This window comes from Furipterus horrens, unplaced genomic scaffold, assembly GCF_987537825.1.
Source record: "Furipterus horrens unplaced genomic scaffold, mFurHor1.1.pri manual_scaffold_10, whole genome shotgun sequence".
In the NCBI taxonomy this organism is placed as follows: domain Eukaryota; kingdom Metazoa; phylum Chordata; class Mammalia; order Chiroptera; family Furipteridae; genus Furipterus; species Furipterus horrens.
The window spans coordinates 15434375-15454884 of NW_028327180.1; the positions used below are offsets into that span (position 1 = coordinate 15434375).

At 38.1% G+C, this 20510-nt stretch overlaps 1 protein-coding gene across 2 annotated transcripts in view; it reads left to right on the plus strand.

Annotated features, from left to right (window-relative positions):
- Positions 1 to 19655, plus strand: part of EDNRA (endothelin receptor type A) — a 46962-nt gene extending 27307 nt beyond the window's left edge. For both annotated transcript variants that reach the window (XM_090288798.1, XM_090288799.1), the window contains exons 3-8: positions 1206 to 1333; positions 9884 to 10082; positions 13202 to 13354; positions 17012 to 17145; positions 17563 to 17671; positions 19104 to 19655. In XM_090288798.1, the coding sequence (XP_090144924.1) occupies positions 1206 to 1333; positions 9884 to 10082; positions 13202 to 13354; positions 17012 to 17145; positions 17563 to 17671; positions 19104 to 19244 (864 nt within the window). In that variant the 3' untranslated portion in view covers positions 19245 to 19655. The remainder of the gene's footprint in view (positions 1 to 1205; positions 1334 to 9883; positions 10083 to 13201; positions 13355 to 17011; positions 17146 to 17562; positions 17672 to 19103) is intronic.
- Positions 19656 to 20510: the final 855 nt, after the last annotated feature.

Sequence of the window (20510 nt, forward strand, 5' to 3'; positions counted from 1 at the left end):
ATGCATAGGTTCTGATTCTGTATCTGTGCTGGTTTCCTACCCTCTTCCAATGGACTCATGGGAATGACCACATTGACTATGACATCCAACCTTATATTATGTTTTAGAAGTTGTCAAACAGAAATTTGAAGCTCGGCTTAAAGCTACTATGGTAATAGGCACTTTGCAAAAAAAAAAAAAAAAAAAAAAGGAAAAAAAACAAGTTTGTCTAGTTAATAGGATAGTGTTCTCTGTTGAGTGGAGTAAGTTTAAATTCTGAGTCACTAAGCAAAAATTAGAAAAGAAAAATCAATATCATTTTTACTCTTGAAAAGGCATCATGTATTCAGCAGGGACTTCCTTTCGCCTTTTAACGATTCTGCTCCTAGTACAATACCTAATCAGATGAATATCAGCAACTCATGGGACTTGATGTTCTTGCTACTTAACCACAGACACTAGAGGGTCTCCATCCTTTCCTGCCAACAAAGACTTTAACTTGTCAACAGGAAAAAATAGACTTTCCTCAAATGCTACAAACAGATTATAGGACCCATGGTTTTGGGCAAGTTTGAGCCTAAATAAAGGCCACTTATGACACACCTTTTTTTTTCTTTGTTTGTTTTTTTGTTTTTACCAGAGAACACATTTATTAAAAGAGCTTGTTTTGTTTGACACACCTTTTAAGCAGTGAGCTCCTTAAACGCAAAGGAAAAAATAAGTTCCAAATGGCTTTGGGTGTTAAGCAGCGGACAGAGTCAGGACATCCTAAACCACTTCATTTTCCCAGTATTCCTCATAACCTTGCATTCAGAACTTTGGCTGCTTGTCAGGAGATAATATAATCTTCCAACGTGACTAGCTGAAAATGTGAAAATGCTCTGCTTTACTCACGGTTTAGCAAGAATTGATAAGAGATGACTGCCTGCTTCTCTGTTAAGCTGCCACCCAAACCCCATACTTCTGCGACTCTTCGAAAAGTAGTTGGTATGACTACTTCATATAAGATCAAACGTTTATCTCTTCCATTATGATATTGATCATTTCCATACCTTTCTAAATTGCTGACACTTTGAAATATGAAAAGAAGAAGACTGTTACCACCATGCTCACTGGAATGCATAATGAATAATAAAACTTAGAAGTTTGGGAGATAATGAGAAGTCCATGTCCATGTATTCCATGCCAGCTCTGCCATTTCTAACTACAGTGTCTCCTTTTCACAGCTGCTGGCTGGGCGCTGGCCTTTTGATCACAATGACTTCGGCATATTTCTGTGCAAGCTGTTCCCCTTTTTGCAGAAGTCCTCGGTGGGGATCACCGTCCTCAATCTCTGTGCTCTCAGCGTTGACAGGTAACGTGGTTCTTTCCCTTTGCTCTTTTGTTGGATTTAGAAAAGCATTTTTGTCATCAAGAAGCCTTGCGAGTTGGTGCCCAGGACAGTTGTTAGTTTCAAATGAGTTAAAATATTAACAATCTTGCTGTACTGTTTAGAATTGCTTTTAACATTTGCTGACCATTAGCCATCTTTGGCTTAGGCAGTCTGCATCTAGAGCATTTTGCCAATTATACTCATTTGGCACCCTTATGGCACCAGAGAAATTCTAATTAAAAAGCATGTTCCTGAATATCTGGCAGGAGTTGAGATTTGAACAGCCATTTTGGAAAATTAAATCCTACAAAAGGTTTTGTTTTTTGACCCAGTAATTCCAGTTTTTAGGCTTAATTTTAAGAAAACAATCCAAAATTTGAAAAGGGAATTCATGCACAAAGATGTTCTTTTCAAGATTATTTACAACAAAAATTGAAAGCAGCTTTATTGCTTCACAGTAGGAAAATGGATAAGGATGTTAAATACAACTTATATGTATAAATACATGAATATGAAATTACTTGAAATAAATATGATAAACATTATTAGTAGTTATGTTTAGGGATAGAGTTGTGGGTTTTTGTAATGTTCTTCTATGAGCAGAAAATATTTCTAAGTTTATTTACTTCTATTATCTGTTATGCATTTTCCTTATGTACTTAAAGCCGTTCTATGCACTGTATTTTTTTTTTTTTTTCATTTGCACAGCTCTTTCCTATGACCTTTAGTATATATTAACCCTAATTTTCTCTGGCCAGACAGCTCTAAAATACAAGCACATACAGTCATATAGACAAGAACACAGAGGCCTGTGTGAATGAAGGAATGAATACACGTACATTCCCAGCCTAGAGTTACTTTCCTCTGTCAGGTAGCCTCGGTTTTGACTCTAAGCTTTGGGACCTATATGTAGAGATTCTATTTGGGCATTTCTGTTTAAAAAGCTTTCACACTAGAGAAAAATCATTCACATTTAATTCCTGAAGATAAGATACATTTGCTTTGCATCTTGATTTGGTTGCATTGTATTCTACTAAAAATATGAAAATCTTAATTTTAAAAATAAATCAAGGAGCAAAAAGAGGGAAACTGGAACCTATTTATAAAACAATTTGCAACTTGGACATCTATGCTGCCATTGTATGAGCTGAGGCCAAATTATGGATCAGAAATACTTCATGGTTTTTAAAAATATTTAATAACATAGTTATCTTTCATTTCAGTTTTTCTGCAGGGGGGGGAATAAAGAGAGTAACTGTATATACAAGTTCTGTACAGTTTCTTTATTATTTCATTGATTGTTCAATGAATATGGAATGCTCTAAGATCAAAGAAAAGTTCTACCAGCTTTTAATCTGAATAAGGTAAACAAGAGATGTTTTTTGACTTATACCAAAATGGGTAAGCTTTAATTGTTCATTTCCACTCTAGACTTGTCTCAGTTTAACCTTTTCACTAATTCCTCTTCAAGCCTAACTCTTATTTACTTGTATTTAGATCCATAGTCACTTAAAAAGATAAAGTGAGGACTTCAGAAAAAGATTGAGGAAATTTAGAAACAAACTTTGATCCCTTATTCGGCTTTATCAGTGAAATGATTATTTATTTATTTATTTGTTAACTTTAGAGAGAAAGAGGAAGGCGGGGGGCGGGGAGAGAGAGACTTCGATTTGTTGTTTTATTTATTTATTCATTGATTGCTTCTTGTATGTGCCATACTGGGAAATAAACCTCCAACCCTGATCCCTGGCTGGTGTGGCTCAGTGGATTGAGCGTCGGCCTGCAAACCAAGTGTCGCTGGTTCGATTCCCAGTCAGGGCACATAACTAGGTTGCATGTCAGGTCCCCAGTTGGGGGCACGAGTGAGAGGCAACCACACAGTGATGTTTCTCTCCCTCTCCTTCTCGTTTCCCCTCCCTCTAAAAATAAATAAATAAATAAACAAATAAATTTTTAAGAAAAACAAAAAACCTGCAATCCTGGCATATCAGGACGATGCTCTAACCAACTGAGCTACCCAACCTGGGCCAGTGAAATAATTTTTTAAGTGCTAAGGCTTTGTACTTCTAAAAGTATACTTCTAAAATGAACTTTTCCCAAAAAATATGAATAATCAACCATAACCAATAATTAAAACAGATATTCTTACATGCCATGAGAAGTTTTATATGTTCCTTTGAGTTTGGTGGGGGAAAAGAGAGAGCAGGAATGGGGGAGGAGAATCAGTGCTGCTCTTTGTAGTTAACAGTTGTGTTTAAAGTGGAAGATGAGGGGGGGTCAGACCAGTAAAAAGGTGTAGATACAGATTCAACTTATAGTTAAAAGTTGCCTAGGGAAGGAGGTTGTAAAAAGATCAAACTCTTTTAACAACAACTCCAGAATGATGTATAATTAGATGCCTGGGAAAGTTGCAACGATCTGTTAATAAGGCAACTTTGATATGCCTCAGACTCAAAAGTCAATGTCAGTTCTTCATTTCATCGTTTCCAGTAACTACTCGGTGGTCTCTATGGCACTCTCAAAGGTTTGTCCTAATTTAAGAAGCATGGAGGTGATTTTCTGAAAACCTTCATTTTTACTTAGACACAGACGTGGTTTCTCCTTATTCTCATGGTGTTAGGATGTTTCCTTTGCTGCATGCCAATAGTGAACACATGGAAGAAGTGGCTGAGCCAGAAGAGAGAACCTGGGGACTGAACACAGTCAAACGCTGGCTGTAGGACAGCTCAGAGTCTCTTTTTGGGTTCTACTCCCCATTGCACACAGTTATTCATTTGTTTAATATTAATTTTAATAAGAAAATTAGGACACTGGTTAATTTTGCTAGCTTATTTTTTCTTTGATAGCCAACTACGCCAAAACAGCAACTTAAAACAACCACGATTTTATTATTATCTCACCATGTTATGGTGCAAGAATTTGGACAATTCCTCTTATCCTTGTCACTTTGGGTCTCTTGGTGGATTTCAGCCAGCAGCTGAGTGTCTCACGGGTCCAAGACTCACATGTCTGGCCCGTTGGCAAGCACAGCTGGAAGTCTGAGCTCAGCAAAGTCCATCTCCCTCTGCATGTAGTCTGGGGCCCCTCAACACATCCTGTCCAGCAGGCTCAGGGCTCCGAGGGGAACCTGCTGCTCTGCTTAGAGGCCAGGCCCAGAAGTGGCAACGCTGCTTCCAAGTTGAAAGGCTCACTTGAAGAAGTGACCAAGTAGTTGCAGCTGTCTTTTCATCCACCATACTGTTGTTTCTCTTTAAAATTCTCCTTGCTAGTATTTTACCTCCAGACCTCTCTATGGCAACTGGTTTATCTGTCACATGAGGCGTAAATCATAAACAAACATTACAAATAGTCAGGTTTGCTGTTAATCAAAGATGTGCAGAGGTTAAGACAGATGTGCCACTTTACCTTATGAAAGGGGCAAAATTAAAGGAAAAATAATAAATTCTAATAAACACATGCATTGATAGGCACCTGATAGAAAGGTGTTTAAGGTAGTTCAGTTACGTTTTTATTTCTTTAATTCAGTAATCCTACTCACTCAATATAATTCTGGAAAATCTTTGAAAAAGAGAAAAAAGCATATGTGTAGGTGTGTTATTCACAACCTTCAAAGACTAGAAATGTGTACAGAGGAGAAAAGTTCAATTAAATTTCAACAATATTTTGTTATAGTGAGTAGTCATTAAATTAATTCATGGCACACCTCTATAGAAACATGAGTATTTTTATAATAAAATGTAAATAAAGCTAAAAGAATTGTAACTGATATTATTTTTATGCTTAAACTATGTTTATGAGAACACATTCAATAATAAACTTTAAAAAATTTAATGACCATCTGGGACCATACCGTAAAAATTCAAAAGTATGCACTGAATATCTCTGGCCTTGAAAACATGTAAAAATTATTTATAGAAATACAGGATGAGGCAAAAGTAGATTTACAATTGTGAGTGAATGAAGCACAGAGTTTATTCTTGTATTATTATTTGCTATTTATTGTGTTGTGTGCCATATGAACCACTGTAAAACTATTTTTCTCCACCCTATAGATAGTAACAAACATTTTAAATAAATAAAACATAATTTATACTTTTATTCTGGCATATCCCATGACAGGGCACAAGGTGATATCATGGGAAAGACTCCTCTGGAAACTGGCAGTCCAGAACCCTGCTCTAGGCGCCCCAGATTCACACAAGACCAGGCAGAGAACACAGCAGCGCCATTGCTCAGGCTCCAAACTGGAACACAAAGGAGAGAACTATAAGCCCAAAGGTTCCTCCTGCTTTTTAAAATTATTTGATTCTAAAAGTCTGAAAGTATTGGCTCTTTATCTGCTGTCTAATTCAGGGATGGCTTGAAAAGTAAGAAAATGTTTAGAACGCAGTGTGCTATTTATTGACTTTGGCCAATAAAGACAAATGCAAAGACAAAGACGCTTAATTCAACAAATACTTCTTCGGCACCTGTTGTTCTAAGTATTGTGACCAGCACACAAAATGTCTACCCTGTGGAGCTTACATTCCAAAGGGAGGGGTGGACATAGGCAATAAACCAAATACATAAATAAAATATTTGATTGGTCACTTGGTAATAAGCTTTGTGGAGAAAAATAAATCAGGGTTAGCGGGACAGGGTAAGTCTGGAGGGGAGTCTGGCGATTTAAACAAAGGGCCTTGGGGGAAGACACAATGAAGTACAGACCTAAGGAAAGTGAAGAAGCAGCTCTGAGGATACCGGTAGTCCCCCATTGGGGTGGCAGATCACTGGGGGTTAACACAGGGGTGACAGGAGTGACTTATGTTTTGACAGGCTCTGTGTTCAGGGTAGATGGCAGTAGGGCAAAGTGGACAGGGAGACCAGTTAGCAAGCTCTTGCAGTAATCCGGGCAGGATTGTCACAGGGGAGATGGTGAGAAGCGGACGCCTGGGATACACTGTGAAGGAAGAGGTTGCAGATTTGCTAAACACTTGGCTGTGCGGTGGAAGAGAAAAAGGGGAGTGAAAGCCGACTTTAAAGTTTTGAGCCAAGATGGTAAAGACTGGAGAGAGGGCAGGCTTGGGGATTAGAAAGAAGACAAGAATCCGTTTGGGTGAGTTTAAATGCCTATTAGAGAAATGTATGTTGTATTGTGTGTTCACCATCCCAAGCCAAGTCTCCTTCCATCATCATTTATCCCCCCATACGCTCTCATGCTTCCCGCAACCCCTCTTTCCCTCTGGTAAGTACCATACTGTTGTCTGTGCCTATGAGTTTTATTATTATTTTTTGCTTAATCCCTTCACCTTTTCGCCCAGCCCCCCAATCACCTTCCCTTCTGACAGCTGTCAGTCTATTCTCTGCATCTATGAGTTTGTTTCTATTTTATTTGTCAGTTCATTTTGTTCATTAGATTCCACGTGTAAGCGAAATCATACAGTATTTGTCTTTCTCTGAACGGCTTATTTCACTTAGCATAATACTTTGCAGGTCCATGCATGCTGTCACAAAAGGTAAGACTTCCTTCTCTTATTTTTATGGTTGTGTAGTATTCCATTGTGTAAATGTATCACAGCTTCTTAATCCACTCATCTACTGATGGGCACTTGGGTGGCTTCCAAATCTTGGCTCTTGTAAATAATGTTGCAATGAACATAGGGCAGTTCCACTTTCAATTTTTTATCCATTTAAGTGCCCCTATGTTGGGTACATAAATGTTTACAAAGGTCATTTCCTCTTGTTGGATTGCTCCCTTTATCATTATGTACTGTCCTTCTTTGTCTCTTGCCTTAGTTTTAAAGTCTGTTTTGTAAGATAAGTATTCCTAACTCAGCTTTCTTTTTTTCATTTCTATTTGTATGAAAGATCTTTTTCCATCCCTTTACTTTATTCTGTGCGTATCTTTATCCAAAGATAGGACTACTGCATTCCTCCAGGCTGATGCCACAAGTAAGATGGTGTCTGGAGTATGGGTGAGGGACTCAGCACAGGGATCCTGGTGGCTGTCCCTTCTGCTCTCTCACCAGAGCCTCAAACCCCAGTCTCTCCTCACATGACTCTAGTCCACTCCACCCTCCCTCTGACTGGCTGCAAATATGATTTTCTGCACTGGTCCTTTAAGAAGGCACCTGTGTCTCTAGCAGACTCTTGCCTTTCCCTGATGGACAGAATCCCCACTGATTTTCATAACCAGATGCTATGTGGACACCTCTTCCCAGCTCTGGTGCTCTTGGCTGGGGAGCCTAGCTTGGGGTTGAGATCCCATGCTTCTCAGGGGAACCTTTCAACTAAGGTATCCTCTGGAATCTCAGCTGCTGCCATCGGAGCAGAGCCAGCCCTTTGCAAGTCTCTGTCCTTCCTACCAGTCTCAATGTGGCTTCTTCTGTCAATACTTGGTTATAAGACTTCTCTCAAGGTAGTCTTCAGTTGGTTATTCAGATTGGTTGCTCTATATTTCAGTTGTAATTCTAGTTTGGTCCTAGGAGGAGGTGAGTGTAATATCCACCTACTTTGCTGACATCTTGGATCCCACTATTTCTTATTTTCCACACCTGTCCCCACCTCCATCATCACAATTGTTTCTAATTGCTCTTACAGTTGCTTTCTCATTTCATAGATTTTATGAAGACCAATGTGTGTGTTAATGAAGGAGCAGACTATGAATAATTTACTATACTAGACATTAAAAATTGCTATTTGTTTTTAAATGTTCAATTGACATGGATTCTAGACATGTAATATTCTTGGAAATCATGGCACATTAGAAAATGAAACTGGTTTGTGAATATATTCATCATAAGAACATGTTGACCACATTTTTTTACATAAACCAACTTCTGTCTCCAATGCTGCCTAAGACATCTGGTTTTCTTAGTCCCTTAAGAATCAAGTGTTTTGTTTAAATCACCTTTCCTGATAACTGATCTAAGAGGAAGGGAGAAGAAATAGATGTAACTCACTGACAGCCTCAGGATATAGACATTCAGTCTCCATTCCTTTTAGCTTTCACTGAACATCAGACTGCCAATCTAATAAGGCAACAAAGAAAAGTAAACAGAAATGGAAAGTAAAATAAATAGCAGTCTTTATCCTACTGGAAATAATCATAAATTTAAAAATGCAATCTTGGCCATACGGCAAAGGATTTCCTTGGTCTGTTTGTGTAGCTGTATTTTATTCTATTCTGAATGAATCTGGACCTTTTGAGAGACTGTATTGTACACCAACCTTATTTACCCTAAAATATCTTTTGCAAAACATTTCTTCAGCAAATTGTACTCTATATATGTTATATGGTATCATTGTGCATACCAAAACTATAGGTTCTAACCTACAGTGAAGAACAAGATAGCACAATTCCTGGAGGCTGTGTTTTCACAGATGTACCTTGAAGACATACTGAGACAGAACACTGAATATAAGGGTGGGACTCATCTTGATGGATATGGTTAGCTTGTTGGTTGCCTTGGCTTTACTGACTAATCTTCCACATTAAGTCACATGTCCTATGAACCCATATACACCTGTCTCCAATGCCTTGGTCTGTTTTGCAGCCTTCTTCTGGCACTAATAGAGCTATAAAAAGAAAATGTTTCCTTTCCATTACAACAGCAACAAAAATTTCAAGAATGAAACCACAAAAATACCATACTACATCACAGGTCCCTTCTTAATACTAAGTCTAGAAGTAGTTAGCACCAGACCATCACATCAGGTCAAAGACCACAGAGTTTCTGAAAACAAACTTTCTTTAGACTTAACATTTAAATGTGATTATTATCACAAAAATATTAAAGTAAAAAAAAGGTAATCACAATTTCTGAACGCTGATTTGTTTTTTAATTGACATAATTATGTAGTTACATTTATATTCTCTACTTCTATAAGAACCAGTTTTTCTATTAGACTGTAAACCCTAAAGATTAGAAGTCAAGGTATATTTAAGTTATTTTTATATGCTCTAGCATAATGGGACCATAATGGGAGTAATATAGTCATTCGTTGACATTTACCAGAAATACTACTTATTTACTAAAACTGCCACCTGGTACAAGCCCACTGTGATCATATTTTGAGGGTAGAAGAAGAGAGAAAATGATGGAGTATCCATGCTCACTATTCAATTAAGGGTTTCTAGCTCCACTTGATAGACAAGATTTCAAGTTTTTTTTAATATATAAAGAAAAGTAAGATAAAACCAGAATAAATACCAGCAGCTTTCACTACCTCTTCCATCATCGAATTTTCCCCCAACTTAAAAAACATAGACACACCTGTCTGATGCTGCCACATTCCATACTCTCACAAGGTTTTGGTAGATGCCAAATGAATAGCTCAGACTCAGACCTGCCAGGCAACTGATTTCCCAAATGGGTGGAACTTTTAATGGCCCCACTTGTTTTTCACACCAGGACTCACAGAAAGTTCCTAAAAAGCCAATGTTTGGTCATTAGCCAAGGGAAGGAGTTTTCTGGCATTTATAAATTTTTTTAATTGAAATAAGTTTAAAACTTCTTAACAACTTAGCTTCATCACTCTATTTTCTCTCAGGTACAGAGCTGTTGCTTCTTGGAGTCGTGTTCAGGGAATCGGGATTCCCTTGGTGACTGCCATAGAGATTGTGTCCATTTGGATCCTTTCTTTCATCCTGGCCATCCCTGAAGCAATTGGCTTCGTCATGGTGCCCTTTGAATACAAGGGTGAGCAGCACAAAACCTGCATGCTCAATGCCACATCAAAGTTCATGCAGGTATGAATGGTTTTTAAAGGGAATCAGTTGGGGAGGGAAGGAGAGGAGGTCTTCATTTTTACTTTGCCATCACCAAGACTTATTGATATCTCTGCAGTGACCAGTGTGGTTAGTCAAGTATTCTTCAGCTGCATTAAAAAAAAGATGTTAAGCCAGGGCTTAGCTTCTTGAATAGAAAAATTATTTTGTTTTTATTCTTGTAGCACAACTGTAGGCACAACTTTTGTTCTGCACCGAACAACTCAGAATTCTGAAATACATTTACTAAGAAAGAGAGATGTATGTGTATAAAGTGCTGCTTGTTTTTGTAATAAGGAACACAGCACATGCTAATACTTATTTTATGTTGCTTGGGGAAATACGTGTTGTTCACGTACTTTTTAAAGACAGATTTACTAACTCAAAGTAGGAAGTCATACTTACATGTACAAATAATATAAACTTCCAGAAGTTTTTTAAAAAGTGTCCAGTTTAACAAATGCAGTTGTTGTTTCGTATACCTGGTCACATTAATGTTTCTCTGAAAAACTTAATCACATGACTATATTGGGAAACATTCTTAAAATGCATATTACCTTTGCAAAATTAGTCAAAGCTAGGCTCAGGAGGAAAACCAAAAGGGTAACTATTTCTCTTAGGTCAGCATAATTTAGTGCTTTGATGTACGTTCCATTCAGCTCAGATTCCACATTTAATCACTTACAGACATTTCAAGGTACATTTTCCGAACTTGGAAAATTTACGAAATGAGCGGTTTTACAGTTGATCGGTCATCCTGCTTACATGTTCTTGCTTTAAAATTAAAACCACTCAGGAAAGCTGCCGCACTGGCAAACTAAAAATTAAGGTCTGCTTATCTACTGACTTTTTTTTTTTTTATTAAGTCAAGTCTCCCCAGTGAAAAACAAAGAAGTCAGTAGGAGATTACCAGAATTTGGGCAGTGTAAATAAGCAATATAAGTATTTCTGAATAAAATGTTGGAGAGAAGAGGCTCAACATAAGAAGAAGTCTACTAGTCACTAGCGCTGGACAAAATGGAAAGGGACACTTCATCATAAATGAGTCTCCTTTATAGAAAGGTCAACCAAGGGGTGGTTCCCCCTCAGACAGGAAGAACTGAGAGGGTTGCAGTAAAGCATATGAGTTTAAACTGATGATTTTTTTTTATCCTTGGGATTCTCTTTCTCCTCCTGTTCTTTTTTCTAATTTTATTCCTTCTCTTTGTTCCACACTTTCCTCCTCAACTCGGTTCTAACAGACTTGAGGGAGTACCTCCCTACCCTCGCTGATGGTGTCAGTTCAAAAGGAGCGTGTGACCCCTCTCCCTACAGGCCTCTGCCATGGAGGGGGCTGGGGACTCCGTGCGGTCCCCTCAGGGGTCAGCTTCCAGACCCTCTGCAGCTGCTTTTGGGGCACTCACACCAGTCAGCAATGCACCTGGAGAAATGGGTTACAAATTGAAGAGGGTAATTAGAGCAGTGTTTGTTGTGCACTTAAACAAAAAGAATCCCTCTGATATTTTTATTTGTTTTTTAAGCTCAGTACAGAACTCCTTCTACAGTATGATGCAGATATGAAAATACTTATATAAACAGACCTGAATAAACCAACTCCTTTTGGAATTTGTACTTAACCTGAGGATAAAATTCAGGGGTCTGTGAACTTGAATGAAAAAGAACTTACATGTTTATTTTCACTAACTTCTAATTGAAACTTTATCATTTCTTTCTATTAGGAATATAGGCAACAAACTATAACACAATAGTATTTAACAGTACCATGATTTTTTTCACTAATGGAAATAACACATTTTCATACCATATAACACTTGTGTAATCATAAAATATCATTTACACTCATCATTTCTTCAACATTCTGACAATTATTACAGCCACCATTAGATTTGTCATTTAATTTTTTAATAAATACCTGTATTACTATATCAGAATTTTATTTTAAATAAGTTACCATTTCTGTGTAACTGATTTCCATTATAATCTTACACATTTTATGCATGTAAGAGTATTATTGTCAGAAAGGATTATAACCTTCACCAGACTTCCAAAGAGGTCTATGACATAAAAATAGTTAAGAACCTCTGCCCAGAACTTCTTTTCCTCAGAAACCATTTATAGATTATTTTAATAAACATGCTATAAATGTAGCCCACTGTGCCTCTTTCTATATTCAGAAACTGTCTAGTTTTTCAGAGCAGCGTGATTAGTTTTTACTGTGGGAACTGAGATATTACAGGAGGCTGCATTACCCATAGTAAATAAACAACCTGAAGAAACAGAATAAGGAAAGCATCTCCTTCCCAAGTTGATAACTAATTTAGTGGGAAGAAGAATGTAGATATAATTGTCCAATTTCCATTTTTATGGGGTATTAAATTTTCTTCTTTAAAAAGACAAAGAAGTGAATATTCCTGGTATTTACAAAGCCTTCCCACGGGGAGATAATGCTAAATATGCTTTCAGATAAGGTACTCTGTTTTGATAGTCTCCAGGTGGTAAGTATTAAAAAAGAGCGAGAAGGGGCATGATTGTTAATGGCTCAAACTGGCTGGCTACAAGGCCACATAGCAGGCATTCCGGGCAAAGGGTTAACTCTCGGTAACCAAAGCTACACAGATAAGCCATTCATAACCTTCCCTGTTTCCAAATAAGATGTTCACATTAAGTACACTTTGACCATAATAATCAAAGAGCAAACCAGGCACTAGCAAAATTTTGAGGCTCATTAATAAAGATAAATACATATTCTGTATATCTCAGAATCATGTTTTGTGAGCTTTGGAAGGGAATTCTTTTTATTGATTATGGCTCTTCCATTAGTATAATTAAAATCAAATTCAGTTTGTAAAAAGTATCTTTGTCAGGGTAATCTTTTTAATGCAGGTTATTCATGGGCTATTTTATAGAGCCAGAGTAACTTCTAGTTTCCAATTTAATTGTTTTGAGCACCGCCCCCGCCCCCAAGCTCATTACCACAACCAGAGAGCATGAATATGTAAACATATCTGCAAACATGAAGATGTTAAAGCTCCCAGAGCCTCTGCACAGCTCCTTTACGTTGTAAAGCCCCCTCCTCCCCGCTCCCTTGTCTCCATTTACAGTTCTACCAAGACGTCAAGGACTGGTGGCTCTTCGGCTTCTATTTCTGCATGCCCCTGGTGTGCACCGCTATCTTCTACACCCTCATGACTTGTGAGATGTTAAACAGAAGGAATGGCAGCTTGAGAATTGCCCTCAGTGAACACCTTAAACAGGTAAGTGTAATAAGATTATGAAAATCTGGCGAAGACTATTTCGTTCTGGACAACAAAAGGCTGTATTTTGCAGATTTACCCTGGTGTCGCAAAAATAAAAATGCTGCCCTGCTTGTCTGTATGTCTTGTTTTCTTTGTAGTTATAGTATTAGGAATTTCCCTTGTGAAATGGGGAGGCTACCTGGAGACCAGGCCCAAATAGGGAGGAACTATCCCTTTATTTTGCCAAAAGTATATTGGCCATGTGCTTTGTGTGTGTTGGCCTGGAACTGCTTCAGGACAAAAAGAAGCATGTGGCTTTCTCCCCTCGCAGGCTTTGCAGTCTTATTGTGAAAATAAAATACAAATATGAAATCAGCTGGAAATAGAATCACAAGATATGGCAAAAGTAGCATATGCTGTAGAAAGCAAGGAGGATATGAGATTAAGAAGTCATGGAGAAACTGTTCACGGATGCGAGGGACTGAACTGGTCATGGAAGATAAATGGGTCTGATGGGAAAGAAGAAGACAGAGGGTATTTCAAGTGAGAAGACAGGAGTCTAATTATAACATGACACGGGAACCACCCATTTAGGGAGTGAGAAAGGAGATGAACCTCATTAGAACAACATCAACAGCATCAAAGACTCTTGACAGGAAATGGGATTAGGTATATAAGAAGAGGTCAAATTTTGGAGCGACCAAAGTTCTAGAATGAATTTGAATGGCAAGAGGGGGCTGCTTATGGTCCCTCCAGGCAGCAAATAGAACAGAGAATGCTGTGAGCTTCAGAGGACAAAACTTGGATCTAATACTTGCTGGGCCTGTGACATTGGGAAAATTGTTAAATCTCTCCGAGCTTCTTGTTCCTCATAAAATGTATGTAATTATACATCAAGGGACTTACGTAATGCACATACAGTGTCTAATAGAATACAACTCATAGTAAGTACTCAGAAATGTTGATAGGTATAATTCAAAGAGTAAAAGTAGGACTGTAGGTAAGTTCTAAGTCCCAACAGAGGACACCCAACCACAGCAAAAGTGTGAGTTATTGATTGAACCTGTAAATCTGCCCTATGTAATTATCATACACAAACTCATTCTTCATCAGCAGGTCTTTTCAACTACTATACTTATTTTTCTGAGCTTCCAGTGCTTATCTGTAAATTGGGCATAATAGCTTATAAATCAATGTTATGATGGGAATCAAAGGAATTAATGTGAGCTTACATACTTTGCAAAAATCTAGCATGCCATACAGATGGTAGCTATTATCTTCTATTGAAGTTTAATAGGAAAATTATATTGAGGAACTTTAATATGAGTTTGTTCAAGCATGAAAATTTCCAGATGTAAAACATTAAGAAATTATTACCTCTCATTCCTGAAATGGAAGTAATTAATTAGAATAGATTTGTGAAAAACAGGATTTTAAATGTTGATTTTTGTATCCGCACCCCGACTAAGCCTGTTTGAGCTATAAGTGGTGTCTGCTCTAAAAATAATTAAATAGGATTTGGGAGCAATAATAATATGATGTTCCTTCACATTTACATAGCATTTTTCAAGGTTTTGTAGAGCATTCCCATGTCATTTTCTTATTTGATCCCTCCAAGCATGCTGTGAGGTAGCCAACACAGACATTATCCGTGCGCAGGTGGTTAAGAGATAGATGCAACCAAGTGGAAATTAGAGCCCATGACTTGGTCCTCATGCAGTAGACATCCCATGCCACACTCAAAGCTGTAGCAGGTTCTAGGAGCAGAGAGGAAGCCTGGTTGGAAGGCCTTCCAGGGGGACCGTGGGGAGAGTTAGCTCAGCATGAAAGGCCCCTCCTCTAGTATCCTGCTGGGCTATTGCTCTTGCTTCTTGTCTGGTGTCTCCAGTTTCTTCATTATGCTGACAGTGGCTTTATCAGGTAGGACTGTTTGGATGCTGGTAGCAGAAAACCCAAAATAACATTGAGTAGACCAAGGAGGGGTTTATCCTTCTCCCAGAACAAAAAGTTCAGATGTCATTGGTTCAGTGGGGAAGGGACTCATAGGCAGGGGTCTGCTATTTTGCTCACCTTTCACTCAGTATTATAAGACAACAGTTACGGCTCTACCCTTATATCTGATTCCCAGGCGGGAAGAAAGGGAAGAACGTAGACCACATGAGTGTGTGTGCACCAGAGCAGTATCCCCCACTTTTAAGCAGCTTTACAGAAACCTCACGCAACAATTTTCACTAAATCTAATTGGTCAGAACTGTGTGAGGTAGCCATGCCAATGACTAGACCAGGTTCCCACACTGTTATAACAAAGTCAAGAATCTGACTGCAAGCAGGGAAAACAGAAGAATGGGTATTAGGTAAGCAAATAGCAAACTGTTGTAAATAACATTACCTTTTAAAAGGGTTATCAAAGAGGATAAGCTCAGGGGAGGTGACCTCTTTCCTAATACTCTCCTCTTTTATTTTTCTGGACACACTCTTTCATGACCATTTAAAATGATCTCCCAGTCCTGCAAAATGGAATCCTTTATTTCTCTCAATCATTGCTCAGGTTATGTGTCCTCTGAAGCATATCCCAGCTAGCCCAATAGCTCTCTACAAGATTAAAGAACTCCCAGTTCTTTGAGTTAGAGTAGCAATTTGTGATAACTGGTCCACAATCTTTTAAACAACTCTATTAATCATGTGGGTTTGTTGTAGGCTTCCTATGCTTAATGCTGTACACTTTGGGTTGAACCAGCATCATCCTTCCAAACCCTGTTTTCAATCAGTTTTATTTTGACATTGACTGATCCCAGTTACAAAACAAGTTGCATTTTATGTTCCTAGTTAGGCTTCTAAATGCATGCACTATAATACTCCAGCATAATGCACACAAATGACTGGTAGCTGATAATTCCTAACCTACAGAGTTTCTGATCCTGTGCAGACTTGAAAGTATGTAAACCTTCAACCGAAGTCAATCCAGGGTCAACATGTCCCAACTTTTCTAATCATCACTGTTAATAATCCTTTACCTTTGTCCCTCTTCTGGCAAACAATATCTTTGGGAAATATATGTCATGAATCAAAGATTTTAAAAGCAAAAGTATCCCAGTGCTACTAGCTTTCTTCAAGATCAAAGAAATGGAGAAAACATATTGCTCATTGCCTTTTCTTTTCTGTTTCCTATTCCTGTTTTGCGTTCCAAATATCTTTGTAGATTTGTCCATTCTTTGTCACGGTGGGATCAGTCACTCTGACTACCATGCTATCATTAATGCTAGTTCTTTACCTGATATTGAGGCTCTTAGCTAATGCTTTCCTCCATTTTCGGACATTCTATTTACCATGTGCACTCACTCACACACACCTACCCAGACTCAGCCAGTGTTGGCTCAACTCCAACCAGTTCCCACCTCTCCCTGCCATAGAACCTCTATCCTCATCCTAGTAACCAGCCTGAAGCCACCATCCTCCTTGGCAGCTGCCCAAAAGAATCATTAGCAAATCCTCGATCATGAAGCTGGGCTTCAGATCTGAAAGAGGTGGAGGAGACACTGGAGACAGGCTGTTCTGGTTCCTCCTGGAGCTTTTCTTTCTCTGCTCTCTGCTGCTTCCTTGTTGTGTAGTTCTTTGATCCAGTAGAAAAATGTTGAACTTACCGTGCTTTTTTTTTTTTCTCTCACTTTCCTTTAGCGTCGAGAAGTGGCAAAAACAGTTTTCTGCTTGGTTGTAATTTTTGCTCTTTGCTGGTTCCCTCTTCATTTAAGCCGTATTTTGAAGAAAACCGTGTATGATGAGACGGACAAGAACCGATGTGAATTACTTAGGTATGATCCTATGTATCCATTAGGAAACTGGAGTTTCACTGATTTTCACAGTTACGACACATTCACAAAACCATCTAGCCTACATTCTCATTAGCCCTGAAAATTAAAACTGCCAAGTTGATTATTTTTTCCTTAACTGACATACCTAATAACTGATCCCCAGATTTGTGCGCACCACGTCTGTAACCCAGCTGCCCCCTTCCTGAGGCTGTGCACTATAGTCTGAGCCAACCACGTGGCAAGCAAATGTTCTGCAGCACCGAAGCTGCTATTTAAACAGAGACTTTACAATTCTGACTGCTACCTGTAAAAAATGGCTTCTGGGCAAGAAAAATGCTTATTCTAGGAATAAATGCTAATTCACAGTTTTAAAAGCATCCCATTCTAATTATTCTACTCTGTTTTCTTTTGCTCTAGTTTTTTGCTGCTCATGGATTACATCGGTATTAACTTGGCAACTATGAATTCATGTATAAACCCAATAGCTCTATATTTTGTGAGCAAGAAATTTAAAAACTGTTTTCAGGTAAGACTGTTTTGCAAGTATTTTGAAGGACAACCAAATAAGTATATTAAGTAGTCAGCAGGCATGGCTAATTCCAGTTGTAAATATTACTTTCATCAGCTATATTTTCAGTAGAGAAGTGAAAATTTTTTTTTGTTAAATTGTGAGCATAAGAGAAAAGTAATATATATTCAGATAACATATTCAGAGGTTAAAATTTAAAATAACTAGCTTAATAACGTGACAACTTGGTACCCTCTTTTAAAAAGAACTGCTCCAGTGTGAGCTCTAGGCCACATAGAGTACATAAAACCTATTCCTTCTTTATCTTGTTTTAGATTTTAACAATAGTCCAACAGTCTCAATGAAACATAAATTCTATTTCTTGTTAAGAAACCTCTTGCTAAATGCTACCTAATAGTACATTTAATAATAACCTCTTCAAGAAAAGTAAATGCTTATTGCTCTGGAAATCTGAACTAATGTAATTGAATTTGAACAGTTTTCTTCTGTTCTTCAAACCCCCCTGTAGCTAAGCCAGCCCATGTCCTCCAGAAGCGCCATGTGCTTCTTCTTGATGTTTCATTTTTCCAGTTCCTGGAATTGTTTTAGCCTAGAGTTCATCCCAACTGGATTCTGTTATCTCTAGCCAGGATGTTAGTTTATGGTACATATTAGGAAGGATAGCATAGCGGTCAAGGGGGCAGGCTCTGGGAACAAGCAATTTGGATTTACATCTCAGCTCTGCACTTACTGACAAATCCAGGTCCAGGGGGTGCCCCTCCTGCTTTCTTAGTTTGCTGGCCTGTAAAATCAGACATCACGGTATCGATCTCATAAGTAGGATTCAGCGGGTCAATATATGTTAAGTGCTTAAAATAATAATAATGCTCAATATGAGTTTATTATTATCTGGGGATAGAGTGGACCGGAAAAACACAGTGACTGCCCTTGTTGAACTTACAGTCTAAAAGGAGACAGACATATATTAACCCAGAATCATACAAAGAAATGAAACTTGGGAGTTTCATATAACTTGCTAGGAAAGTAGCAACTACCACCTCGGGCTGTGAACATCAGATGAGGTGCACAATGCAGAGCCACACCACTGATGCATGCTGTAGAAGTGCCAGGTCTCTCCTAGTCCCCCACTCGTGCCCACCCCAAGTCATAAGACGCTTTCCCTGTGGCCAAAACGGCTCCCCTTCCTCTTTGACTTGGTGAACAGAGTTAAAACAAGAAACAAGGGATCTATTTCTCTGCACTAGAATGGACAGTTGAACTTCTACCATGGGATTATAGACTCCGTACACTAGATTACTGTTAAGGCTCACGTTCTGTTCTCAAATGCATGTGGACATTTACCCCTTGCTGGTGGGGGTCCAAGGCATCTGTATTATGCTGGAAACAGGCTGGTAGACTCATGTCAGTCTGCATCTGTTCCTTCTCCCAGTCTTGCCTCTGCTGCTGCTGTTACCAGTCCAAGAGCCTGATGACCTCGGTCCCCATGAATGGAACTAGCATCCAGTGGAAGAACCATGAACAAAACAACCACAACACAGAGAGGAGCAGCCACAAGGACAGTATAAACTAAACGTTTTCAGAAACATTAATCAATATTCCTTCAATTCCTATTGGAGAAAAAACATCACACAGCAACTGTATCTCCAGAAGTCTCTTCCATGCAGCTGAGTCCCGCCCCTGGGAAATGCTTTCCAAAACATCCTTCTGTGGACTGGTTTATACCCACAAATTCAATGAATCTTACTTCTTTAATTTATCTAAATTACATATTCTGCATGTTATATTCAGCATGAAAAATGGTGAGAGTTGGCAGGGGAAAGGGAGACTGTTAAATGAAACCAGAAGGATATCTAGTACTTTTGCATGAAAATAGTTTTCACGTGTATGACAAGCTTTCACGGCCGTTCTGTCTATGAGAACTGGTCACCATGAAAGTTTAGAGATTATGAAATAGAAATATTTTTTAAGTGTTTTGTTTTCTTTTGTTGTCAAACACAGTATGGGCTTAGGTCCCCTTTATTTGAGATGTTATTCAGTGCCAGTATTTTTTAAGTCACAGTAGCCTAAAAATAATTATTTGAGCTTACTTACACATATTTTGCAAAAGAAGAAGTAAAACCAAATTTAGGTGAACAATTAGGGTAATATTTCTCATGTCACTTTTTTTTTAAACATAAATTCTCAAGCTACAACAAATACAGGCATGAAAACACAGACTGGTGACCACACGTGGCGGTTTAATAGCTGCTGTTCAAAGCATTTTCAAGAACTTACATTTTTAGTGGTTTTTCATTACAGGTGATCCTGAACATAGTTTTATGTTAAATTTAAAAATAATGCTTGAATCATATCGTTCTATTTTTCATAAGCCAAATCATTTTTATGTCTTTTAAGTAAAATCAATGCCATATACCAAAATTTAAATATGTCATTTAACTATACCCAAGACTTTCAGTGTAATGCAGAGAAGTCTAAAGCACACTGAGGAGAAAAGGATTGAATATTTGTAAAAGATTTGGACATTTTCACTGAGGTTTTTTAGTAATAGTAACATGTATATGTGTACATATATACATGTATATATATGTACATATATACAAGTGTACATATATACATGTGTGTATATATTTATAATATACATGTCACCTCATATTCTTTTGATTTGTTTTAAATGTTAACTGACAGTAAGACTTTTTTGGTCATTCCATTTAGGAAACATAATTTCAAAGTGGCTAAGTGAGTTTATCATGTCAGTGAAATAATAATTACCCCCAAAGGCCATTGTGAACTATGGTTCTTCACATCTCCAGGTTTCCATTGTGAACTTAGGCACCTC